Source organism: Streptopelia decaocto (genome assembly GCF_964273445.1).
Source record: "Streptopelia decaocto genome assembly, chromosome: 13".
In the NCBI taxonomy this organism is placed as follows: domain Eukaryota; kingdom Metazoa; phylum Chordata; class Aves; order Columbiformes; family Columbidae; genus Streptopelia; species Streptopelia decaocto.
The window spans coordinates 7844109-7869402 of NC_138668.1; the positions used below are offsets into that span (position 1 = coordinate 7844109).

A 25294-nucleotide genomic window follows, 5' to 3' on the forward strand; every position below is an offset into this window, starting at 1 on the left:
GCGCCGCCGCCAGCTGACTGCTCACCCCCGGAAGTGATGCAGGAGGGGGAGCAGCCTCGCAGGAGCCGCGGAGGTGAGTGAATTGGACCGTGTCTCTTCCCGTCCGCGCCGGGCTGCGGGCGGGGGACGGCGGCGGGAGCGGCTCGGGGCTCGGCCGGGACGGCGGCGCGGGCTGCGGGGCTCGGCCGGTGGGCTCGGCGGTGGCGGGGGCCGCCGCTCTGCCCCTCAGCCACGCCAGGGCCGGTTGGGCGCTGGGGGCCCCGCGCCGCCGCCGTTGCCCCCTCACGGTGGGGGCTCGAGGAGCCGTTTTCCGCGCGGCCCCTGGGGCTGGAACCGCCGGGACGGCCCGTCGGTCCCGACGTGCCTGGCCGGGAGCTGCAGCCTCCCCCTCTGCCGCGGGGCGGTCCCGGCCGGGGCTGCTCGGCCGGTGTGTGCCGGGTCTCGCCCCCCGCAGGCCGGTTCGGCCGCTCGGCCCCGCCCGCCCGGCGCCCCCCGGTGCCCCCGCAACGGCGCTGCCTCCGCCGGGGTGATTTTCCTTATTTTTTCATCTTGGCGTGTGCCATCTGCAGGGTCCTAACGCGTTTCTCGCCAAAGCAGCTCTGTGTGAGCAGCCCCGCATCCCCCGGGCCGGGAGAGCAGCCGCCTCCTGCCCGGCACGGACACGCGTGGCACCAGGAGGAGTTCAGGGAAGAGACCGCGATAAAGCGTAGAGCAATTTATTTCCAAAATAGTTATTGTGATCTGAACATACCACCTTTGCACAGCCGCTTCTTTCTTTAGGCTGTGCTCCCCCTCCTGAGTGTATTTACCCTTCCTGGGAAGCTGCCGTCACTCTTGTACTAATAAGCCATTAATAACAACTTAAATTGTAAGTCGCATCGTCGGTGTTTCACGCAGATAGGGGTTGAAAGAATATGCCTTTCCTGTTAGAGCTGTGTTTGCTGGAAAGAATCATTGATTATCTTTTAAATAGTTAACACTGCTGATACGCTGTCCTTCAAAATGTTACATTGATAACTGAACGGTCTGATGCCAAGTATCGGAATACAGCATTGATCTGCAGCTGGTAACTTTTTAAAAAATGGTAATGTCTGTCGCATAATTTAAAGGGGTAATAGGTTAACTGCCCTGAAACAAGTGGTATAGCTGTACAATCAAAAAAGCACAGAACTGCCTTACCTTGCTGAAAATTACAGCCAGTCTGTGCTGGCAGTTGCAGTTGTGCTGCATGGTCTTTCGGAGAACAGCCGATCAAAAGACATCTTCTAAACACATTATTATCTATCTAAGAGCCTTTTTGTTAAACAGTTAATGTGTAACTACGGTATTAGTGTTTTATTTGGGCTAGTGATCAGAAAAGAGAATGTCTGAGTACTGGTGTTTCTCAAGCACATCTGAAAGCTTATGATTGTTTCCCTGGTAAAAAATAATTCTCAGAAAAAGAAAGCTAGTCCTGTGTTTAAGATTGTGTGTGAAAGTAAAGAGATCTGACTTAATGTGCTTGTCAGTTCTGTAGTTTGTCTTTAAAATCTTCCCCACACAGGTGTGTGTTAGTGGTCTGTGGAAAACCTTCATCGCCCTTTACATGAAAGGCAGCACACAGTCTAACGCAAAGATTTTCTGCAAATCAGCAGAAAACAGAAGCTTGTGGTCTGTGTTGAATTAGTTCAGATTTGCCAAGTACAACTGGCTTTACAAACTTACTGCAAATATCATTTCTTGTAATGATTTCTAAAATTTTGATTATTTCCTAATAGCAAGTTATATGCATGCATGAATTACTCTAATCCTTTTAAAAAAATCACAAAACTATTAATGGGGGAACTTACAGCTTTGGTACTACTTGGTTGCTTGATGTGATGCTTTTAAAATTGCTTTAATCTTGAGACTGATAACCTGCAGTATGATCCGTAATCTGCTCCTGGATCTTTAAGGCTGAGTTAGGTGCCTTTTCTGCACAGTTTCTTGCTTTATTTTGGAGTTGAATGTTGTCAAGTTCATGGCAAATTCTGACTGATTTGTGTCAGTAGTTCTTATAATTTGTTGATCTTGGAAATTCATTTATAATTACATCTTGCTTCCATTTAGCATGGATTGGATTAAAAAAAGGTGATCAGATGAGCTGAAGGAGTGGCTTTGAGAGGATACTAAGACCAGCTCTTTTGGAAGCCCTTCACTGATGTTAATTACAGTAGTGTATATTGAGCAAGAGCAGCTGCCAGACAGTTTGACAGACTGGGACTTGTTCTGACCAATTTGCGTGTGGATGAGGAAGAGGTTTGCTTTGGTTCAGCTTAAGGAACAGGAAAAAGACCTCTGTGTTGTGTGTATGTGTATTGAGGCAGGGGAATATAGAGCAGATGAAAAGGGAGTGGAAGAATGAGGGATAGACATGACTCTTGTAAACTTGTGTTTCATCATGACAGGCAGAAAACGATGTAAAGGTGGTTTGGATATAAAGAGATGCATGGTATGAGTACCCCAGTACTGTCAGAACTGTCCCGCACTACAGTACTCGGGTTTCTTTAATGGTGCTGGAGAAGTGTTGATAAATTTAATTAAGGGCCTTGCAGCACTATAAAATCCACCGTGGTGGGGTTTTGGCAGCTTGTAAGAACTCACGAAGTGCAGAAACAGTGTTATTGTTCCATTAGGCACATGGGTCTGTAGTAGGGAATGTAACAGGAAAACACTACTCTGACTAAGGAGACTGTAAAATAAAAGCATAGGGTGTTAGAAAAGCAGTCCTTTCTTTCATCCTCATTCTTAAAAATAAAGGAGGAGCTGAAGATCAGTAGACAGAATTCTTGGAGACTGAAAGAACAATCTGTAAACACTTGAGAGTCTTGGTAGTCACAAGAAGAGGGAACCCCCTTAACAGCCTTCATCAGAATTCCCCGACTGGGCTCCTTCTCTCCGCTGCTTCTCCCTAGGGGTCTGCATCTTATCTCCCTGGCTTCCTTTCCTTTATTTGCCTCTGACTAATGCGCTTTGTCTTCTGGTTACTGGAAATCTAATAATTTTTCTTGTCTCTTCCCCCTTCCTCCTTTTAAAAATACTAGGTTAAATGGCTGTAGTGTTTTGCAGATTGTCTGCATTGGCAACATGGACTAATTGTATATTTTACTCCAAATTATTCAGCAGTAATGCCATAGTAACTTGACTCAAAACAATGGTAATTCTGTGGTAAATGTTCAGTGCAAATGTTGCCTTTTGGTAAAGAGCCACCTGCGATTTACCCCCTGTAAACATATGACACGAGTAAACTGACTGTGCTAGTTTTCTTGGTGTCTTCTACACAGTAAGTTGGCCGAAGTGTGTCTTTTGAAATACTCAGCTGTCTCTCTCCCCTCTTTTGATTGACTCTAGTTTGAGTCAGGTAATTGCAGATCTGAGTTGAAACCTTCCAGGGAGTGATCAGCAAAGCCAGGACTTGCAGACGTGCTCCCATCGTTCACTTGTACCTCGACTTCACCCTTTGCTGAGAAGGTTTGGTGGGGCTGCTCAGCTACCGGCTGTGGGTGAGCAAGTGTGAGAGCCCCAGGGGCGATGGGGTGGGCAAACCGAAGGGGAGCTCTGCTTTCCCTTGCAGGAATGCCAGGATTCTTTATGAGGACATAAGGAAGTTCTTCCTGTCTTGTGTGGCTCTGGTGTGACAGTTTGATCTGCTTCTGATCTTGGTGTGAACCAGAACAGAGCAAACAGGGGAAGAGAAAGTGAATCAAAGCTTCTTGCCTAGAAGATACTCTGAGGACTAACCCATTTAGACTTATGTCTCCATTTATTCCGTGTCTCCTGAGAGGCAGATCTCCAGTCCAATGATCTGCATTTTGAAGGAGGCGGAAAATCTGGATTTTTGGTTATTCAATTGCAATGTTTTATTACTGGAAGAGTGATGGTTAGGTGACTACTTAGCTGTAAGTACTAAAGACCTCTTTCACAGAAATAGGGATACTGTAGAGAAATCAACAAAAGCATAGGTGGTGAGATAGGATTCCAGTGAAGAGAATGAGCTGGTATAATCTGTCTCAGAATAGTTATAAATGCTGTTCTGTCTGTGGCATCTGTTTTGTGAAAGACAAAACTTACTTAGCAAAATGTGAGAATGCTGTTACTGACCTCCTGTCACAGTTTGTTATTCCCAGAAAGTCAGACTGCCAAAGACAGTATGACAGGCACAGTTATTTGTTGTTTCACTTTTCCTATTCAGTGAACATGTTTTTAAAATCAAAAAGATTATGTGCTCCTGAAAAAAACAGCCTTATTTTTGCATCCACACAGCAGCAGAAAGTGACAGTTTTCAGTTTTTACTCTGAAATTTTGTAGTGTAACACAACTTTTCATTATGCAGCTTTGAAGCATTTAATGCCATCGGTCTTATCTTTTTTCTTTTAAAATTAAAAGGGAAGGAGAAAAATCATCTTAATGCCTATGATTATGGGAGGCATGTGTAGCTTAGTAATAGACTCACAAACACAGATGTCCTAGAACTTGGCTTTGGTCGTATGCTGACTGTTCAATATTTTCATTACAAATGAGTCTGTCCAGAAAGCCCCAGGTACTCTGGATCAGCACATAAATGGGCAGTCTGGGAATGCCGAAGGTCTGACGTACACCAGCTTCAGACACGGTTACCTGTGCTTGGAGTTAGTGATTATGTCTCGTGAAGCACAGGATACCTATGCAGCTTCTGTCTCTTGTGAGACATGGGACGCCAAGTGAAATCAGGGATCTGTGAAGACTTATTAACAAAACGTATGTGTTGGTTGAAGCTGCCACCAGATTTCTCAAGGAGAGCTGAGAGTCTTTGTTACAAGTGATGACCTAAGTTCAAGTACTCAAAGGAGCTGCTTTGAAGCCGTTGATATGGTTAACACGTAAATACTGCAGCATCCCTTGTGCAGGGAGGAGTGCTGGTGTCATTCACTGTGACAGGGAAGTCAGGACTCAAATCAGGAGAGAGATGTGGGTCTCTGCAGGTGGCTTTGTGTATTTGCTGTTTTAAAAACTGCAGTCAGTTTGAAAATCCAAGCATATGTTCTTGAAGCACTTTCAGATGTCAGTCCCTTCACTTGGACCGATTCTTTGTGCATGACTTCAATATGATTCCGGTATTTACGTGGTCAGCTGGTAATGAAGTTCCTACACAACTGCATGAAATGAGTGATTCTTTTGGCTGGCAGCCTGAAAACTCTGTTACACTTACCGAGATGGCTGGTGGGTCTTCTGTAAGTGCCTTGTGAGCATCTGCTGCCAGGAGTGATCTTATGAGGTGGTCTGGCTCTTGTCTTGTCCCTTTGCTGCCCTGCCAGGCAGCTGTATGGGTCACAGTTCTCACAGCTGCTTTGTGCTGGAGGTGGGACACTGGTAACAGAGCCGCTGGAAAGACTTCTTTTTGTGTAATTGATGTGTTTTCTTCGTTGTTGACAGCAGTAAGAAATATATTCACTTATTGCAATTAGTTTAAAGCGTACCTGGTTATTATTACAGGAATCACTTGAATTATATTCAGCTGAATGTAATGGATGAAGGTGGCTCAGTTGCCTCGAGGTGAAGTCTGCTAGCTGAACGCGGAGCAAAAGAAAATCTGTGCACACTTAGCTCACTTTAAAAGTAAATACTTTTTTTCCATTGCAGAGTGGATTGTAGACTGAGGTGGTTTTTCAAAGTTATTTTGGTTTGGCTACAGGATAGTTGCAGTTTTCCGTAGATTAATTTAGGGAATTGACTGGGGCACAGTAAGGTACATATTTGTCGCACAACTACATGCAGGTGCTTACAGTGGGATGTGTCTGTGTCAAATATCTGAGGGTCGTGGTTTCTGTGGTCCCATAATTTGCATTTTGCTGTAGAGATGTGAACTGATTGTGTCTGAGCAGAGAGTAGCTATTCCCCTGGCATGTGCCGCTTTAATTATTCATAATACATACCAAAGTGCTAAAGGTCTGTCGTGCTGGGCAGAAGTTACAGTGTACCCTGGAAAAATACTGAAGGATTATTCTTTTACAACCCTTTGCATATGACAGGGCAAAAACCCACAAACCCTCATTAGATGATGGTTTGATTTGTTTCTAAGTGGTGGACCTTGAGAGTTGTATGGCCTTTGACAGGGAACTTGGGTTTTTGAAGGTGGTAGATTCAAACTCATCCAGGGTTTGAGTTATGTGTAGCAAAATAAACGAGTTTGTTCATGTCTAAGTATGTGTGAGATCAGGAATCGGATGGAATCTGGTTGCAGTTCTGGTTTTGGCTTTGCTGAAAACCGATGGCGTGATCTTGAACAGCCACATCATTTGGCTGTGCTGATTTCCCCTCTGCCTGGTGTCTTGCTCATGGCCTAAATAGGCTTCTCAAAACAAGTACTGCTGCCGAGTGAATTAGTTCATTAATTTATTTACATTACAGAAGCACCTGAAGGCACCCTACTAAGATTATGTGCTATTTAGCTAACTGGACTTGGGTTTGCTCTGTGAAAATACGATAATCGTAACAAATCATTCCACCCACCTAATAAAGTAGAATGAAACACATAATAGGAAAGGATTTAAAACCTTTTAATGGGGCCAAGTGGAAAAACAATGAGAAGTAATTGGTAAGAAAGGTATTGTGTGGTTAAAGTATGAAAGAAAGGGTGGGATTCAAGGATGCATGTGTGTCTGCTGAAAAAGCTGCTTGAGGAGTGTGTCTTGCATGAGAAAAACTAAGGTGCCCTTAGTCTCTTTTTCCCTATTTTTCGCATTATTATTCATTTTTTCTTAAGCTAACCTAGTATAGTTAGCAGCACACAGTGAAGTGCAGCCACAGTAGTTTGTTAAGGGATTTTTGCCTCCTTCCTGGCGACTGTGGGGCTTCTTTTAGGAAGAGGTTTAGTGATAGCTCTGGTTCTCGGCACTGAGAGCTGGCCCAGAATTATGGGCTGTAGATATGATGAAGCCATTTCTGATTGTATTGTTACTTGGATTTTTTTTTTAAGATATTTTTGTACCTGCCTCTCTCTTCCCTTCCAAACTAATTAAGCCTTTCCAGTATGGTGTTTCTCAGAGAAGTCCATATCTCATTTGAGAAAATATTCAGGCTTTCACCACATGCGTCGTCTGGCTTGGTTTTTCTATTGACTGCTGTTCAGCCTTCTGCCAAGGGGCAGCCGAAACTCTGCAGGGTCCCTTTTCATGCATCTGTATAACTGGTTTCTACTCTGATACCAGTGTGTTCGGTAGAGACAAACTTTACCCAGTTTGATCAGATTTCTAAATCCCGTTTGTTTCCAAAGCTTAAAGCAAGGTTAATCAGAAATAGTTCATTATCATGATTTGGAACAGATTCACGAAGTTCGCCTCTGCGTGCCCCCGAAATCAGAACCTGGCTGTAGTTCATTGAAAGGTGCTTGAACTGCAGGAAGCCTGACAAACTAATAATTCATTTTAACTAATTGCGGCAGCACTTTCCTGCTCTTAGACTTCCTCTTAAGTAAGTTTGCATAAAAGTGTTTGTGCAGCAGAGGTGTGGAGCAGATCTGTGTGGCCGACGGGTGCTGCCATGGCGCTTGGTTAAGGCCGTGGTGAGGTGTCTTTTGGGCTAATGAAAGCCCGTAATGTGCCTGTTTTGCTGGGTCAGAGTGCTTTTGCTGAGAAAGTTTCATTGCAAGCTATGACTTGAAATAAGGAGTTTCTGTAATGTGATGGCATTGCAGACCGACGCTTTGTTAATGCTTTAACACTTAGGCACCAAGTGCTTTGCTGCTATAGTGTAAAACTCTTAACTGCACAGTCACGTCTTCCAGGCACAGAGTTGATCTTCTCAATTTCTGCCTGATGAAGAGGGAAATATCACTAATTCTTCACTGATTCCCTGCAGAAAAGCAAAGAAAGTTGCCTTTTTGTGAGAACGCTTGCAGCCTTTACCCCTGGAAAAGCTGCTGCTGAGGAGTGTCGAGGGCGAGAGCGGCTTTGGTGCTGCCGTGTTCTGCAGCGTGATCCTCCGTGCCCCAGCACCCGGGAGAGCCAGAGTCACAGCGGGGAGGTGTACACAGGTGCAGAAAGAGGCAGGTGAGCAAAACAAAGGTCTCCATAACCCAGAGGGTTCATGCTGCTTGTTTATTTTCCCAGTGGACTGCTGAGGAGGATCGCTAATGAGGGATGCAGGCTGTTTTCTGAGTTACTGTAGCGTGATGCTCCTCCCGCACCAGCCAGGGGGATGCTTGGTGATCACAGTACACGGCTGTACCTTGCAACCCTGACCCAAGGACTGAATTAAAACCTGTGCCACAGGAGTGTCAACGCTTCTTTCCGCCCCCGCCGCAGTCACCTTGCGTGATTTAGGATGAAGTCATTGACAACGCATTGCTGTGCTATGATACCCTTTAAACACAGACTTGAAGAGCTTGTTTTTTTTAACTGCTAACTCATACTAACTTTTTATTCCACATCCCATAATTGTGTTCTTGCAGAAGTTTGCACTTGCTACTTCATTAAAAATTAAATAAGGTGAAATGGGCAACTTGGTGGAATAAAAGTAGTAAGAATGAAGGAAGAGTTGTAGCTGGTGGTTCTAACAGGTGTTAACATTTCTGGCTTCTGACTCCAGACTCTGTGTGTGTACAGGTCAGCCAATGTGGAAACTACATCAAACAACCTGAAAAAGTTTGGCTTTTGCTGGGTAGGGCTGAACTCCATCTGATTCACCTTCTTTTGAACTTGAAATAAGTGTTTGCTTCCAGTAGGTGCTGTAGTCAACTGGAAATGTAGATTTGGTGGGCCATAGATTTCTTCCAAAGAAATACAAATTTGTGTGTAAAGTAGGTAGTTTGTTGCCTAAAGCTGCCACGACAATGTTTTTTAAAATGTGAAGTGTAAGATGTTGCCTCTTCTCTATTTAAGCAGGTTCCTGGGGGAACAAGGCTGCACAGCGCCCTGTATCTCCCCCATCTCTCCTTTCCTCACCCAATGATGTATAAAAGGAATTACTTAGTTGCAGGAGGCTGAAAAAAATTAACATAGAAGTGCCAGATGTTACATTTTCTTAAATTCTTGGAATTCATGGGATGCTCTGGTCAAACAGAAAGAAATCCAAGCTAGTACTTGCACCACGAGAGAGGCAGGAGCTCCTCTGTTCCCGGACGTCTTTGAGCTGTTTGGTGGCTCCGCATTGACACGGGGTGGCCCCTTCAGCACAAGTGTATGCTAAAAGAGCTGCGAGGCTCCTGTGGAGGGCAAAAGAGTGGTTGGTTGTGTGGAGGATGAGGTTTGGAAGTGGAGGATGTAAGTGCAGAGTGAAGTAGGCTTTTTGGACTATCCATCTCAAAAGTAAACACCTAAAAATGGTTCAGCAGAGATATGTTTTTCTCAGTCTGTGTGTATTACAGGTGAAAGTACCACTCCACAGTTTCAGGGGTTTTGAAGAACTTTGGATGCCCATTTCCCTGGGCTTTTAAAGGCTTTTTGAAAAAAAATTTGATCTGAACTGGGTTTTATTTGTTGGTCAAATTTGCCCTAATCCACATGTGAGACTCAAGTCTGGGGAATAGTCAACTTATGTGGAGATTGGCATGTGCAATAAGAATTTGTTTCATGGTTGTCCTTCTACATCCATTCCCTGGTTTCTGCTGAAGAAAGCACTGAACAAGCTAATGTTCCTACTTGTTTCCTAAGAAGTAGGTCTTGTGTAAAAAGTACGTATGCAGAAAAGCAGCTTTTGATCACCTGTCCGTTCCCTCGATGCAGTAAGAGATGTAAAACCAAGACATTTTCGTGTTTTTGTTAGTATGGTAGAGCAGAGCAGCTTTGCCAGAGCTGTTTTGTTTTGTTTTTTTGATCAGGTACAAATGGAGGTGTTGACTACGTGCTGCAGTTGTAGCTCTTACTACACAAACCAGACATACCTTTGTCTGTCATTTTCTCTTCAGAGCTTCATAGTTATATAGCAGAACTGGGAATTTAAGAGAAGTGGAGTCAGCTCAACTGAACATGGGAAAACAAACACGGAAAAGAATGTGCTAGAGAATGAAAAAAGAGAATTACTTTCTAGACCTAAATTATGCTTTGCTAGGTAGCAACTGTCTGGCATTCACAGATTAAACAGCCGCTCAGCTAACATGCATTGACAATGGTAGTATGTCCCCTCTTTTGCTTTGCGTGCATGAAATGAGGAATTAACTCTCCCATGCTGAAAGACATAAAAGTATCTAGAAGTGTGTGTTTACTCCTAACAAACGTTCGAACTTGTTTGTTGCATTCAGTACTTGATCTATGCTTTATATGGCAATGCAGAGTTAATGGTGTTAATGCTACTCTGTAAGTTAAAAAGTGAAGTGGTTTTATAAAATGTCTCAACAGATGGATTTTGATTATATATTTTGTTAAATGTATAGTCGCTTCTGAGCAATTTGGTGCATTTTATGGTTTTCATAGCCTCTTCTAAATGTAAAGATTTCTGTGGTGTTTTGTCTTACAGCATTCCATGTGGAACCCAGGGAGTCTGAAGGAGGCCGCGAAGCCAGTGGAATGATTCCCTGTGTAGCTGAAACTATGTAAGTGTCAGATGTTTGCTTACAAGGTCACTTGCCCAGCATCAACTGTTAGAGCAGTGATTGCTTCTGGTTCAGCAGTTGCAGTGATGCTCTCGTGTCTCCCCAGTGCAAAGCTGTCTGGATCTGTTCAGAGCTGGAAAAAGATGGGGCAGCCATGGTACTGTTCCCTCCTCCTCTCAGCTATTTTTGAAGTCATGTATCCCTGTCCACTAAAAAGTAGATAACGCATAGTGAAATTCTAAAATTCTGACAAGCTATGCTCAAGTGTTTGCAAAAAGTTGAGGCTGGGTTGAGGCTTCATTAAGCTCTGGCAATGTTGTCTTTGCCTTGGCTAGTGAGCTGCTACTTGGGAAAGGATTTAATGGTTGGCTGAGCTGTATCCCCTTTTGTTATCAGATTTCTTAAATTTGTCTTTGAGGTGTTCTTGAATGTATGGAGGGTTATTTTCCTCTTCTCTCTTGATGCTCTCTGCATTTTGAAACTCATTGTAAATACATTCTGATGCAACACTTTATTAAACAGCATGATGCTTGGCTGTGTTTTGTTATTCTCTGGTCATATCCAATAATTTCTATTACTACAATAAAATCAGTCATTAAGGAAAAATACAGTGTTACTTAAGTATCTCCTTTGCATCTTTTCTCCTCCTGCCAGCTCTTCCCACTGCAGAGTTTTCAGTTGTGCCATGGTGTGCCTGTATGACAGAAAATTATTACTGAGTCACTTTCTTGTTTGGCTCCCTTCAAATCTTGGGTTACGTGTGATCTGCCACTTGAAAATGGAGAAAACCTAATTTATTTACAGCACCTAAAAAAAAAAAAAAAGCCTAAAACCTCCCCCACAACAAAACAGAAAGCCCCATCCAGCAGTAGCAAGGTCTTTCCAATCTTCTCTAGGTTTTCCGTTCATTGCATTGGGCAATACAGCTCCACACGTCCTTTGTTCTTCGAGGGTGGCTTTCCTGTAACTGGCGTTATCACCAGCACTAGTTGTCCTGTGTTTCCAGTTGCTTTCTCCCTTCTAGAAAGGAGCAGAGAACATCACTGTCAGTCTTTGCTTTGCAATTCCTGTTGTGTGGAAGGTGGCCTCATGGGCATCTCGGTGATTCATATTTACTGTAGATTATTGCTCAATTCTTGTCTGAGTAATCAGACTTCTCTGGGAGTACAGCATCCTGTGGTGCTGAGAACGTTCCAACCTTAGCCCTGAATTTTGATCTTTTGTAGTAGAATGGCAAAACCAGTGGTCAGCGCGGCCTTTTGTGTCTCACTGTTACATTGGGCAAGCCTGTTTCAATAATTGTGCTCTTGGGAGCTGATCCTTTTGGGAATTGGTGCTTCGCCACTGATTCAGTACAACCTTTGGGTGGGCAAGAACTTTATACTTGTAGTTCCCTATAAGCTGGGAGGAATCTTTCTGCGCATCCTTGTGCTCATTTAGCTGTAATCAGCACAACGTGACACGTGCTTTGCCCCACAGTTCAATGAGTAGCTGTGCTCGCTTTCCTGAGCGTGCGTGTTCACACACCGCCAACACCGAGTTCAGTGCAGCTCCTGATGCTGCAATTGGATCCTCTTTCCAGCCTTCCCTAACAAAAGGGCTGAGTTCTCCCACTTGTTTCTATCTCCTTCCGAGGCTCTTGTTCCTCTCATGCCTTGAAACCTGAGTCATGTAGGAAGCGGAGGTGACTGGTAAGTGAAGTGGATCCAGCTCAGTGAAGGCGTTTTATAAAAGGGTAACTGATGGAGCGCCAAAAGGCTTGCCTTTTATAAAACCAGATACATCCCCAGCCTGCCAGCGGATGCAGTCTGACTTTTCTTTTTCTTTTTTCTTTTTTTTCAGGCTGGTTTTGCTATTTTGGGGGTAGAATGCTTCAAAGTATCTGGCACGGGGCATCAAGTTTCACATACTAGAAAAGCAAGGAACTGCAGCAACTGTACTTCAGTATCTTCTAGTGGTTGTTCCGAAGGAGTAGGATTGTGCTCTGAGAAGCCCCTCGGCAGGCAGAAGGAAGAACCCGATGTGCAGGGAAGGGCCGCGCTGGCAGAGCCCAGGCAGCAGCTGTTGGGGAGCAGCCGTCAGCTCCGTGTAGGCAGGTGGGTCAGCGCACGGGAAGGTGTGTGTTGGAGGGGTGTGTGGTGGGGCCGGGGTCAACTTCTGCTCTGGGTGAGTGTCACTGTGCTCTCCAGGGGACACCTCCTCACATACAGATGTTTAATTGTGTTGGCAGACCTTCCCTCTCTGGTGTAATGCTGACTTTTCATAACAGCGAATGACAGCAGACCCCGTCTGTTTCATCATACTGATGATGTCACTGGGAAGACTAGAATATTAGATTGTTATCATCACTAATACAAACCGTTGCTTAGGAAGCAAGACAACATGAATCACTCCTGTTGGTAAAATTTATGGACAGAGTATGTAAGTTAGTCTTGCAAACTGTCTTTTTTTTTTTTTTTAAACTTAAAATTTGGATTCCTAAAGTGAATTGGACTCATCTCTGTCCATTGTGCTGTGTGTGATCTGAGTATTGCCACTCAGAGGAAAGTACCGTTCTCTAGTAGGCCACTGTTCTTTAACCAGCTCACAGGGAAAAGCTGTTCTGAATCCCCAACAGCTAATAGTTGCTGTTATGTGTTTGGGCAGAAAGTTTTATAAACTAGCTAGACTCTACTTTAATACTAGTTTTTATGCAGGATTTTTTTTTCTGTTCCTTTACTTGCATGCTTCTAAAGCAAAACTTGGCCAAAGTAGTGCAAACTACTTTTGAGAAACTGATGGAAGAACAAGAATTAGTGTAGACAGAGTTTTTGAATGCTGATGAGTTTAAAGGTGGGGGGAAGGAGGAATAGGAGGGCTGGTATCTTGAAGTTAATCACTAAGCAGTAATTTATACTGCCTAATAACATCCTGTTTGTTTTGGTGTAATGAAGAAATGACTGGTGTAGGCTAGAGAAGACGAGGTGGCTCATACGCAGGGCAGCACAGGGACCAGTGCCAGGCTCTGCTCTGCAATTCACAGAGAGCTTTGAAATACTAAGGAACAGAGAAATTGTCTTTTGGGATGTTTATGTGGAAATGCATATTTTAATGAATCCTTTAAAATACAAATGAATAAGGAATTATTCTTCAATGCATTAATTGAACTTTAGTTGCCTATAATAATGATGCTACAAAGTTCATCTTTAAAGCAGATGTTTGTTCCTTCTGCTGCTTAAAAATAGGTTTTTGTTAATTTTGTTTGTGGGTTATAGGCTTAAGAAAAAGGGCTGGGGAGGGGAAGGGATGCCCGGTAGTTGAAACCAGCATTTTTCCCCCCTCATGAAGCTGCACACGTGCTGTTTTGCCAAACCAGGTATAATGGCCAAGAGAAGATTTGTCTTTGTAATGGTGACTTCTGTTGAATTCATCTGCACTCGGTGCTGCTGTTCCAAGTTGATTTACAGCTTAAAGCAGGGGTCTGGTCTCAGAAGAACTTTACCCAAGGAAGCGGACAGAAAAGCTGCCATGGCATCTATTTCATGTCTTCATTTTCAATTTTTATCTCTTTTCTTTCTTGTTCTAGTTCTGTAAGATGGAAACAGTAAACAAAGACAAGGCAAACATAATTTTTATGTTTGAGGCTTTTGCCTAACTGACAGCAGAGATGAAATGCAAATAAGTGGTAAAGGAGGAATATGATAAGCAATTGCTTTCTCGGAGTTGATATTTCTGAGAAATGGCCTGTCCATGGCGCGGGTGCATGCTGATAGGATAGTGTCAGTGTTAGCTGGGTTTTCATAGGGAAAATTTAAGAACCTTTTCTGTGGGTAAAATATCTTTTCCAAATAGGCAAGGCTTTAACATTGTGACTTATATAAACAGAGTATTATGGAATAATTTTGGCATTTTAATTGGGATTTTTTTAAAAAAAAACAGAACTGGAATGAGTGCTTCTTATCTGCATGCGTGTCTGGCTGAAAACATTCCATTAAAACAGCCCCTTCCTTCTGTCTGTCTGCTTACCTGGAGGGATGAGCCCACTTGAAACAACGAATAACTCCTAAACTCCATCTCGCATGAAAAGTGCCCATTGCCTCCTTTCTGCAAATATGCTCGGTGTACGTTTTAAGAACGAAAATCTAGATTCCAAACTCAGTTTAAAAAAAACAAACCCACAGCTACCTCCCCACCCCCCCAAAAAAAAACAAGAACCAAAACCAACCAAACAAAACACACACACACAAAATAACACACACAACACCTGAAATCCCTGTAGCTCGTTTGCTGAAGGTTCAGTCTAAATCTAATGTTCAAGTCTCTGCCAAGTTGTGCTGTCAGTGTCCGTGTCCCACCCCTGCTTTGTGTCAGTGTGTTATATTCTATATATAAAATGTGGGCATACTTTTAAAAACCATTTCCTTTAAAATATTTCTGGGTTAGATTAGTCTGTCTTGATGAAGCCTGTACATGAATCAACCTCTTTGTAACCTATGTTAGAGTAAGAATTTTAGGAATTTCCTTTATTAGGACCTGTTAGTATACTGCAGCCACTGAGTGAGCTGCATTGATTCCTAGGTAAAACAGCCTGAAATTGCCCGAAATTTATGGCATATGCCAACCTTCTGTACACTACTCCTTTTCACTATGCAAAACTTAAATATCCTGAAGTCGGTCTCTTACTGGCAAATGTTATCCCACGTTTAATACTAACAATATTCTTTGTGGAGAAACGGCAATTTGACTCTGAAACTGTTTTTCAGGTTAGTGGACTGCTGCTAATGGCATGGTGAGATGTGTTGAAGAGCAGCTGCGAGGGTGTCGGACGGCAAGGGGGCTGCTCTAGAAACTGGGCTTGCAACATCATGGGCCAGTGTGTCACCAAGTGCAAGAATCCTTCTTCTACCCTCGGCAGCAAAAATGGGGAAAGGGAATCCGGCAGCAAGTCGCACAGTAAGAGAAGCGCAGTCCACAAAGACGACCATGGTTCAGCTTGCGGGAAGTCTTCAGGAGATATACTTGTGAATGGGACAAAGAAAACGGATGCTACTGTAGAGTCTAGTCAGCCTCCAATGTTTTCTGGAGATTCAAAGAAAGATTCTGTTTCCAGCGCAGAAGAATCTTCGTTCCAAAAGATTGGGGAGTTATTTAGGAGGTATAAAGATGAAAGGGAAGATGCCATACTGGAAGAAGGAATGGAACGATTTTGCAATGACCTCTGTGTTGATCCCACTGAATTTAAAGTGCTAGTTTTGGCTTGGAAATTCCAGGCTGCTACCATGTGCAAATTTACAAGGTTAGTTCTTGTAGAACTTGTAATTATTTTCATATGTTAAAGTATATCCTGTCATCTGTATGTTGGACAGACAACCTCATTAGCTTCACTTATTTCTTCTAACACTTGCTTGTGATCAGATTAATTCCAGCCACTGCAGAAGGTAAGCTTGGTATTGTCCTCTTTTCACCTTCCCGTTACAGTGTGTTTCAGGAGCAAAAATGGTTTTTTGGACATTATTCTGCTAATGATGAACAGTGTAGTGAGAATCTGTAGACATTCATTTATTATTGATTTACCAAAAGTAGTTTTACTGTGTCCAGCCTTGTCTTGGTGATGAGATTGGACACTGAAATTAATTTTCACTTTAAAGTAATGGGAGATTCCTTAGTAATTGCTTCCAACTCTGTTATCATTCTGTGAAAGAGTGACAAACTGATTCCTAAGAATTGTTCCTGCCCAACCAGTGTTACATTTAATGTTGTTTTCCAAGAGTAATCCTGTTAAAGGATAGAGAGAGAAGGAAACACAAGGTTTTTGACACTGGTAGCTGTTCCATACTGGCTGGCAAGTGATTGGTATTTAAAGTCCAAGTAAGAACAAGTAAAGACTTTCTACAGGGACTGGCTGAGAGAGAAGCATTTTTTAAAATCTTCCAGTCTATCTAGAATTGGTTTGAGCAGTGCTGCCTGTTTTCATTCAGCTAAGAACTTTCAAAATTACTTTGGTGTTCTGAGCCTTGAAGCAAGCCCCTGCTGTGCCCTCAACACAGCTTTTCCAGCATCTTCAGAGGCTTTGTGGGTGTCTGTCAAATGGATGAGTTACTCTGGAATGTAAATGTGGATTTACTGGAGGCTGATGGTGCAGGTAAAGGAATTGCAAGTAGTGTCTGTGATTCCGCACAGCCACCACAAGTTTTATTAACATTGCTTTGATTTTCTTGGAAAGAGGGCAGATCTAGCGGTGAGAAATTACCATTGTTTAACAGCACGCTCTGTGAAGCGGGTGCTGATCCACTTCTCCCAGCAAGGAAAGCAACGTGGTTTTCCATTCTTCTGAGAGCTGCCCTATCTCCTGCCTTCCCTCCAGCCCATCCTGTGCCAGAATCTCCTGGCTTTGATTAATATTGGCTGGTTATAACGCTTGCTCATTAGCAATCAGAGCTAACCATCTACCCACTTGGCCAGATTATTAGTAGGCTAATTAGTACAGGACTGGTGCTTCGAGCAGTGTTACATGTTGTGTTGCAGCCTGTGCTGTGTGATGCCATACTCTCTTCCACTCTCTCGGCAAGGGCCTTGCTGCCCATTACTCTTGGCGCCCTTTTTATTTTGCGGGCTGGAAGAGAGACCAAAAACCACAGGCAAGGTCCCAGTGAAGTGCTGTGTCCTTGAGAACAGCTCGCCCAGAGCACGGCTGTTTAGGCATGGGCAATACTGAATCAAGCTGATTTATATGTGGCGCTTCAGGGCATAAACATGGTGCTTTCAAATGTGTTTGGCATTTCTTCTGTGGTAAATGTTATGCATTTTTAATGTGGAAGGCAGTGGATATGGCAGTATGGAGTAGTCAGAAAGCTAGACAGCAAAACCTCTTTGTAATGCTAACAGTGCTGGAGGAGATCTGAGTGGTGTCTGTGGTTCCACAAGCCATGAGGCATTTCTTTGGAACATCTCCCCTTTGCTGGAATCGCTGTGCCTCCTGCGCAGAGAACACACCTCGGCTTGTCCGGATAACTCCCGTCCCATCGGCCTGGCTGAGCGGTGCTGGAATCGTTCCGCACGGGAGCTCGGTGGGAAGCGCTCGCACTAATTGCTTTTCTCTTACTTACTAGGAAGGAGTTTTTTGAAGGCTGCAAAGCAATAAATGCGGACAGCATTGATGGCATTTGTGCAAGGTTCCCCAGCCTCCTAAATGAAGCCAAGCAGGAAGATAAATTCAAGGATCTCTATCGTTTCACCTTCCAGTTCGGCCTGGACTCTGAAGAAGGACAGAGGTCGCTACATCGGGAAATAGCCATTGCCCTTTGGAAATTAGTCTTCACCCAAAACAAGCCTCCCATTTTGGACCAGTGGTTACACTTCCTAATCGAGAACCCCTCAGGAATCAAGGGAATCTCCCGGGACACGTGGAACATGTTTCTAAATTTTACTCAGGTGATTGGACCGGACCTTAGCAACTACAGCGAGGACGAGGCCTGGCCGAGTCTCTTTGATACCTTTGTGGAGTGGGAAATGGAGCGAAGGAAAAAGGAAGAGGAAACCAAATGTATTAAGTCTTTGGACACAGAGGGCCTGTGTGCGGAGGAACAGACTTAGCGGCCTGGAAGCAGCAGTGACAAAACCAACCTGTTGCCCTTCATGAAATGTAAACTCTGGATGTTTCTGGAAATTACTGAGGCTCCAGATTTTTCTACTTTACACCTTTTTCTGCCTTGTCTTTGAAAGGGCTCTAAAATGCTGTATCATGTTTTAGGCACTTTCTTAATTTTGGTTATTCCTTTTACTCTTGCCCTGAAATATTTGACCCTGGCTACACGTTAAGCGTTTTTGGGGTTTTTTTAAGACTTCAGATTAGTATAAGTAAGTCTGATATTTCTTGCACAATGTAGATCTTTTTAGTTAGGTTAAATTAACATTGCTAAATTATACAGTGCCAGATAAGTTTTTCATACTGCATCTGTCAGGGCAGGTCTGTACTGTGTGTAGTGCTGTTTACATTGTTGAAATTTTAGGCTGTAATAATTTTAAGGTTTTATACCAAGATGAACAGCAGTGTTAACTGTTAACTCTAAATGCATTAATTCCCCCGGTAATACGGCTCTAAAAGACAACGTAAGCAACAGCTTTTTGTAATATGGCTAATTCCCATTTTAAGCTAACTTAAGAGTTAGGTGACTGAGTCCAGATCATTCCTTTTTTTGGAGTTTCAAACTAAATGTTGGGATTGTTTTATAAAATTACTGTACCTGTCAGTCAACTGAGTAGTAGATGGCGATTTGTATCTCTTAGACATCACATAATAAAAGAGCAGTACTACCTCAGTTTTATTGAAAGTAGACTTCTTGATGGACTTCCATTTTCTCTGGAAGTTGTATTTTTGTGGTTACATGAGAATATTTTTACTTGACTAAAAGAACCAAAGGTTCTGCTTCTTAAGTTTGCTAAACGTTGACAGAAGCAACACATACCCTAAGTCTTCAAGGAAAACTGTGGTATAATTCTGCTTTAATTTGTTTGATTTATACCTAAAGTATTATCTTACTTGTCTGGCAAGCACAGTACTTCTATGTAAGGAACTATCTTTTGCATTAATATTACAAACCAATTTTTTAAAACCTATGTTTAATTGCTAAATCGCAGTTAATACTCCACACTTTCTGGAGCAACAATATCGGCATCTGATGACAAAGTGAATTCTTAATGTGTTCTTAATGACAACAGTGTAGATGAGTCATTTTTAGACTGATTTGATAATATTTGGATAGGAGTCGATTTATTATTTTACAATGCCTGTATTGGGACTATTTGCCTGTTGAAACTGTTGTGACTTAAAGGGAGTTTTATTAACACTGGTTGAAACTTTTTTGGTTATTGATGCTACCTTTTTTAATTTTAGTATGTCAACTTTTTTATACCTTTTGGTAAAAGGGATGATTGCCAAGGCTTTCTACAGAGCTAAGTACTGGCTTAATGAATTCGATACACTTCCATGACACACCTTTTATTTTCAGAGCTGCATTTCAGCATCATAAAACGGCTTCAATTAAAAAAACCAACCAACCAAACCAAAAGAAAACCCTGGACAGTCATCCGTGGCATCTGAAGGCTTTTGCGATAGAAGGGTTTTAAAGCAAGAGGGAAACAGAATTGAAGTGTTGAGCTTGTCAGTGGGTCCAGGACACTTTGCACATCTGCTGTGCCCAGAGGGGTCGGCAGAGAGGAGGCGGCTCTGCCCGAATCCTGTCGCTGGCTCTGCTGGTGTCCAGCCTATGCAATAGTTTGGGTCTGGGATCACCAACCACTAACAAAATGTGGGTATTCAAAACTGTTCAAAAACAAACCCAGAAGCCACAGATAGCATCTCTTTCATCTAATAAAAGAAGAGTTTGTCCATGCTGCTTCTGCAAGCTCTTTCTGGGAGATGTGTTAAGCTGTGGAAAACAAATGTCATTGTTCCAGATGCAGCTGAGTCTGTCCTCTTGCAGGAGGGGAGCCCTGAACTTGCTGTTTTATATGGAAAATACACCCAAAGCTTTGTCCTGGCTGCTATAACCTTCCAAGCTACCATGGCACAAGCACTGTTTGGCAGCAAAACCTTATTCTGCTTTGGTGAGCGCAGCACGCCAAAGCATTTGTGCTGGTATCGTTGAATTTGAGGTGAGATTTTGCTGGTGCTGTTATTTAAAAAAAATAAGACAAAGGAAAAATATTCCCCGACAGAGGCTGCTTTGTTAGCAAAAGTTCCAAATGTAACTGATTTGGTAGTAAATGAAGACTATTTAGAACTTTGGGACTACGCATTCGTTCAGCTATTAAATGCTTTATCACTTTTTTTTCCTAAAGGGAATTTTAAGTGTCCAGAGTGTGAGAACTAACTATTCCAATGGATAGCTGGGGCACACGCCTGCACACAGGGTTGTGTCAGTGGCTGCTGCTGATTTATACGCTGAACAGCAGCTTGGAAGGATGAGGATTGAGCTCTTCGAGGCAGGATGGACTGGGCTCTTCAAGGCAGGCGTTTATCTTGTGGTCTGAGTGTGGATTGCAGTAAGGAAATCAATTTGTAGCACATCAAGGCTTAGCCCGTTTTAGTGTATCAAACATAATACAGCTGCTTTTTAAAGACGGTGGTGGTGAATATGCAGGAAGGGAAAATCTGGTTTCCTGTAGGGAAAGGACACACAATTCTCGGTGGCCGAGGTCGAGAGGAAAAGCCTCGCGCTTGTTGTGCCGCGTTCAGCCTGGCAGGAGCAGCTCCACCCGTGGGGTAGAATACTTGCAAAAATAGCCAAATGATCTATCTAGCAAAGTACCAGGTTTTTTAATTACTGTTTACAGAATGCAAACCAGACCTGTATCAGTTTTAAACTCCTGAAGCAGGAGCTGAAGGTGCAACTCTTTGGCAGTGCCGAAAGTGAGAGAGGGCGTCAGACCTTCCCTTGGATCGCCCCCTGATTTTCATGATGCTAAACAAGGATAGATGGTACTCTGTAACACAGGGGTACCTGTGTGAGAGTGGGGTTTTGTACGTGTTTCTGAGAAGTCTTTAACAGTATTGGAGCCTCAAAATATGCTTGTTTAATAGTTAAACTGTGAATATTTGTGGAACAAGCCAAATACATTCTCTCTTCGTTTTTATATAATTTAAATCTTCATTGTGTAGGGCACAGGACTGTAGTGAGCAGTGATGCTGATGAAATCCTTGAAAGCATTACAACTTTTTTTTATTAGAGTATGCATTAGAAAACTTGATGCATGTAGTGAACTTGCCGCGACTTGGGATAAATAACTATAGATAACTGTATAGGTAGTTTAAGTAATATCCTGGAAAACTGGTCCGATATCCACACTCTGTGGCATTTTACTGCCTTCCGTTATACACAAAGAAATACAACTCCTGTAAACTTTACTCCCTAGTAATAAAACACTGACCACCTGCACCATATTATAGTTTGCAACACCTTTAAAATTTAGCTCCCAGACCAACTGGAGGCTCAGTTGTGCTGCTTTTTACTTGTACCGGTGCATTTCTGAGGTCAAAGACTATTTATTGATTCAAATAAGGATTTGAATGATTCAACCTATAGGTGTCCATGAAATGCGACCAAGGAAATTAGTTGAAATTGAATGCTGGATTGTGAGTTTACTTGCTGCTGGTGCTATTCTATGCGGAGCATTATAGCTTTTTAATACCATGCAATCGTAAGGAAAGAACCACAGGACAAATAGCGGAGGGTGTGGCAGGTGGCACGAAACCAGCGGCTGCGGCCGCGGGGTGGGCCGGCGCTGGCTCCGTGGGCTGCCGCGGCGGGTCTGCCGCTGGCCCGGCCTCCGAGCCACAGCGGCTCTTTGGCCAAGCACCTTTAGGAGCACAAAATGAGTTCACCCCGCTCTGCTGGGAGCGAGGGACTCAGGGCTGGTTGCAAGTGGCTGCAGCCCCAGTTCCCGAGGGCAGGAGCTGTCGGGGGGTCAGAGCGCGGGGGCAGCAGCAGCTTTGCTCTTGTGACTTTTATTTCACTCCTTGTGTGTCTGTTAGAGCCTGAAGAGCCCGTGGATCCCAGGTTCCTGCCACCCGTGGTTCCCAGCCATGGCTCTGCACTGACTGATGACCTTAATATTTTCATGACACTGTCAACATAAGTATCTTCCTTACAGTTCTAGGCCTTGTTTCCCAAAAAAAGCCCAGCAGAGTTAAAAAACCACCATGTAGTTAGTAGCCACTTCATTTGTGATCTGTTGGCTGAGGTTACATCATCCCCACTCATCGGAAAATAATAGTCATTGTGAGTTTCTGGGTCTCACAGCCGCGTGTTCCGCAGTGTGATCCTTTTTTAGAAGATACTTGGTCAACTGGGCACTTTCCTTGAGCTCCCTCTGCTCAAAATGTGTGTATGTGAATTTAGCCTTCCAGATTAAGAAGGAAGATGATTAACCCGAAACTCGAAATTCTTCAGAGTAGTGTTTCAATATAAAGCATAACATAAATATTTTTTCAAATAAGTACTGAAAGCCAAGTGTCTGCTTGAATTCTGTTGTGTGCAAACCAAACCACCAGTGTTAACACTTTCTCTCTGGACTATAGAAGGTTGAATCTTTTGTTTTATATTATCAGCTGAAGTGAAATACATGAGATTGTAAGACAGAAGACTGTAACTCCTTCACCATGAAGTACATAGGTGTCTCTACCTCTTGTTCTTAGACTTGAATAGTTTAAGGTTACCATCCTTTGCTCACAGGATTTTATGCCTGGATGAGTAATCTGATTTTTTTTAATTGACCCAATTTAAGTACTATCTATTTGCCATACTTTTTGCTATACTGCTTTTAATCTGCATGCGATTGAGCCTTTGAAAGGGAGCCAAGTCAAGGTGCAAACAAGTGCCGGTCCTCCCGGGTGCTGGTTTGGAGTGCAATAGAGCGGCCCACTGGAGCCATGTGGCGTGTGGCTCAGGGCCTTTGATCATCACGCATCCCCGTCCCTGCCCGGGCTGCCTGTCCTGACAATAAATTGAAGGTGGCTCCCAAGAGGGACTCACCGGCCTTTTCATTTGCCCTTGAAAAACTTTGGGAACCCACCTGATGCAGCGCCATGAGTGTATTTTTCTTGTGATGAAAAATACCGTGTTTTGTTCTGTGTTGGGCCGGATCCATACCAGCCAGCAAGGCTGGGAGCCGCCGCAGCACCAGGGCTGCACACACCCTGCTCCTCCCCGAGCTCAGGATCTCGCTCAGGACCAAACCCTGATGCTTGAGCAGAGCCAGAGCTCTGGAGTGTGTTGGAGATGCTGGTGTCCGTCCTCTGCTGTGTCCATTAACGCATTTACATGGCGTCTCTTCTTCACGCAGCACATCCCCGTCCCTGGCTTTCCTCCCTTAAAGTCAACTGCAACGCAATTATTGTCACTGCAAATCCCGAGTGGTGTAGCAACCATTGCTACAAGATTCTTCTTCCAGTCCGAGGGCTCCTTTGGGGTGTGACCGCTTGCACTATCTGTACGGGCACATATTTCGCGAGGAGGGGGTGTGTGAGGCGATAGGGAAACGGGAGTGTGAACGTACTAGTCCTGCTAACAGCTTGCCTTAAATCACTGAAACGACAGCGGTTCCTCGCTACTAATGCAATCCTCAGTCTTTCTGGAGTTGTTAGCTTTTTAAATCCAACAGGTTCTGGAGGTTATACAGCTTTTATTTTTTAAAAGCTTCTATCTTTGCATAATTGCACTCTTCAGATAAGCCCTTTTTGGATAACGTGTCAATTCACACACAGACAGAAAAAAAATCCATCTCTGTTGTTATTGCTGTAAAGGTTTTTGTTACTTCCCCCCCCCCCCGCCCCGTAAATTCTCTTTCCACTGAAGGTTGCCTGCTGCTGCATGGGAGTGTTTACTTGAATGTTGCCGTTTTATGCAGCGACAGCTGCTGACTCTTGCTCTTCTCTGGGCCCGTGAGAGGGGAGATGGTGTGACCAGAGGTGGCAAATCTGTGCGGGGGATCAGGGGAGCTGAAGGCTGGCTGCTGTTTTTATACTCGCAGATGTGTTACTTGTTAGAGGACTTCACAGAATACTGCTTAATATTTTGAAGTTGTGACTTTTTAAAGTCATGCTACACATAGTTATCTTAAAAAACATGCTTGCTTTCTTATCTGTAAGTTTAAATCAGTCTTTAAAAAAGGAGGTGGCTGGCAGGAGTGGCTGGAGGGCCTCGTGCTGTCAGTTGTTGAGTAACTCGAGTTCCAGGAGCTGCGGATGCAACGGGGAGGACTCGGTCCCGACCCAGCGCTGCTGTGGGCGCGGAGCACCCGCAGTCCCGAAGGACCAGCCCGGGGAGCCAGTTGGCGCAGCTGGAGCTCTGGCAGTACTTGCTTGTGGATCTTGGCCCCCAGTTGAGCCTCAAGCCCCTCTGCATGGAAGGAATGTGTTTTGGTGTGTGTTGGCTCCCAGGGAACTAATTCTAACTGAGGAAATAATGAGAGCTCAGCTTTGTGCGGTTCTCATTGAGTCGCATGTGAACGCAACTGCCTGATCAGTCTCTCAGTTCCTCGGTAACCCAGCAAGGGTAGATGGGATTGAATCTGCCGCTCTTTGTGTCGGGAGTGGTTTTTGTCTTTTTGGACTTACCCAAGAGATAACCACATATGATCCAGCTTTCCCGCTCCGGGAAGCGATGAATGTGTTGCGTGTGGTGGTGCAGACCCGAGCGGCCCCTTGCAGGCAGCAGAGTCCAAGCGCTGTGTAAATGTGATGCTTGAAAATGGCTGCAGTAAATTCTGGTTCATGTAGGATCTTTTTTTTGAAGGGATGTGGCCAAATTTGAAGCAAATTATCTAGAGGAGAAGTGGGAGAAGTTCAAGATGATGCATCTACTGAGTCCTATTTGGTTTGTAGTTTTACAGTTCTTATATCAAATTTTGCTCACCATTATTGTCTGGAACAGAAAAGAAACAGCATCTTATCAAATGTGCAATCTAAGGCACAAGGTTGTAATAAGAAGGTTGTCTTTACTTGATAGCAATCCTGAGTGCAATGTTTTTGTCATGTCCCTTTTGGAAGAAGAGCATTAAGTGCAGTCTGAGATTTTTCTTTTCTTATAAGCAAAGCATTGGTTTGTCCATTACTGACTTCTTGTGGAATTTGTGCCAGATGTATATTAAATATTTTGGTGCTTTTTCTAATCCAAGCTGCCATTCATTTACTTGTGAGATTACTGTACTTCTGTATATTTAAATGACCAATCCCTTAAAGAAAAAAATTGCTTTAGTCACAATGTATCCCGACTGCTGTAGCTTTGTACA

The 25294-nt window shown here is 43.6% G+C and overlaps 1 protein-coding gene across 4 annotated transcripts; it reads left to right on the plus strand.

Moving 5' to 3' along the window:
• The first annotated feature begins 32 nt into the window (after positions 1-32).
• On the plus strand, positions 33-25174 carry DCUN1D3 (defective in cullin neddylation 1 domain containing 3). 4 transcript variants are annotated; one of them, XM_082064462.1, is made up of 6 exons: positions 33-73; positions 7855-8045; positions 10450-10525; positions 12368-12621; positions 15268-15800; positions 17614-25174. In XM_082064462.1, exons 5-6 carry the CDS (start codon positions 15370-15372, stop codon positions 18095-18097), a joined length of 915 nt encoding a protein of 304 aa, XP_081920588.1. In that variant the 5' UTR covers positions 33-73; positions 7855-8045; positions 10450-10525; positions 12368-12621; positions 15268-15369; the 3' UTR covers positions 18098-25174. The 4 variants fall into 4 exon arrangements, with proteins under 4 accessions (XP_081920588.1, XP_081920590.1, XP_081920589.1 ...); XM_082064464.1 differs by lacking the exon at positions 12368-12621; XM_082064463.1 differs by lacking the exon at positions 7855-8045.
• The last annotated feature ends 120 nt before the right edge of the window (positions 25175-25294 follow it).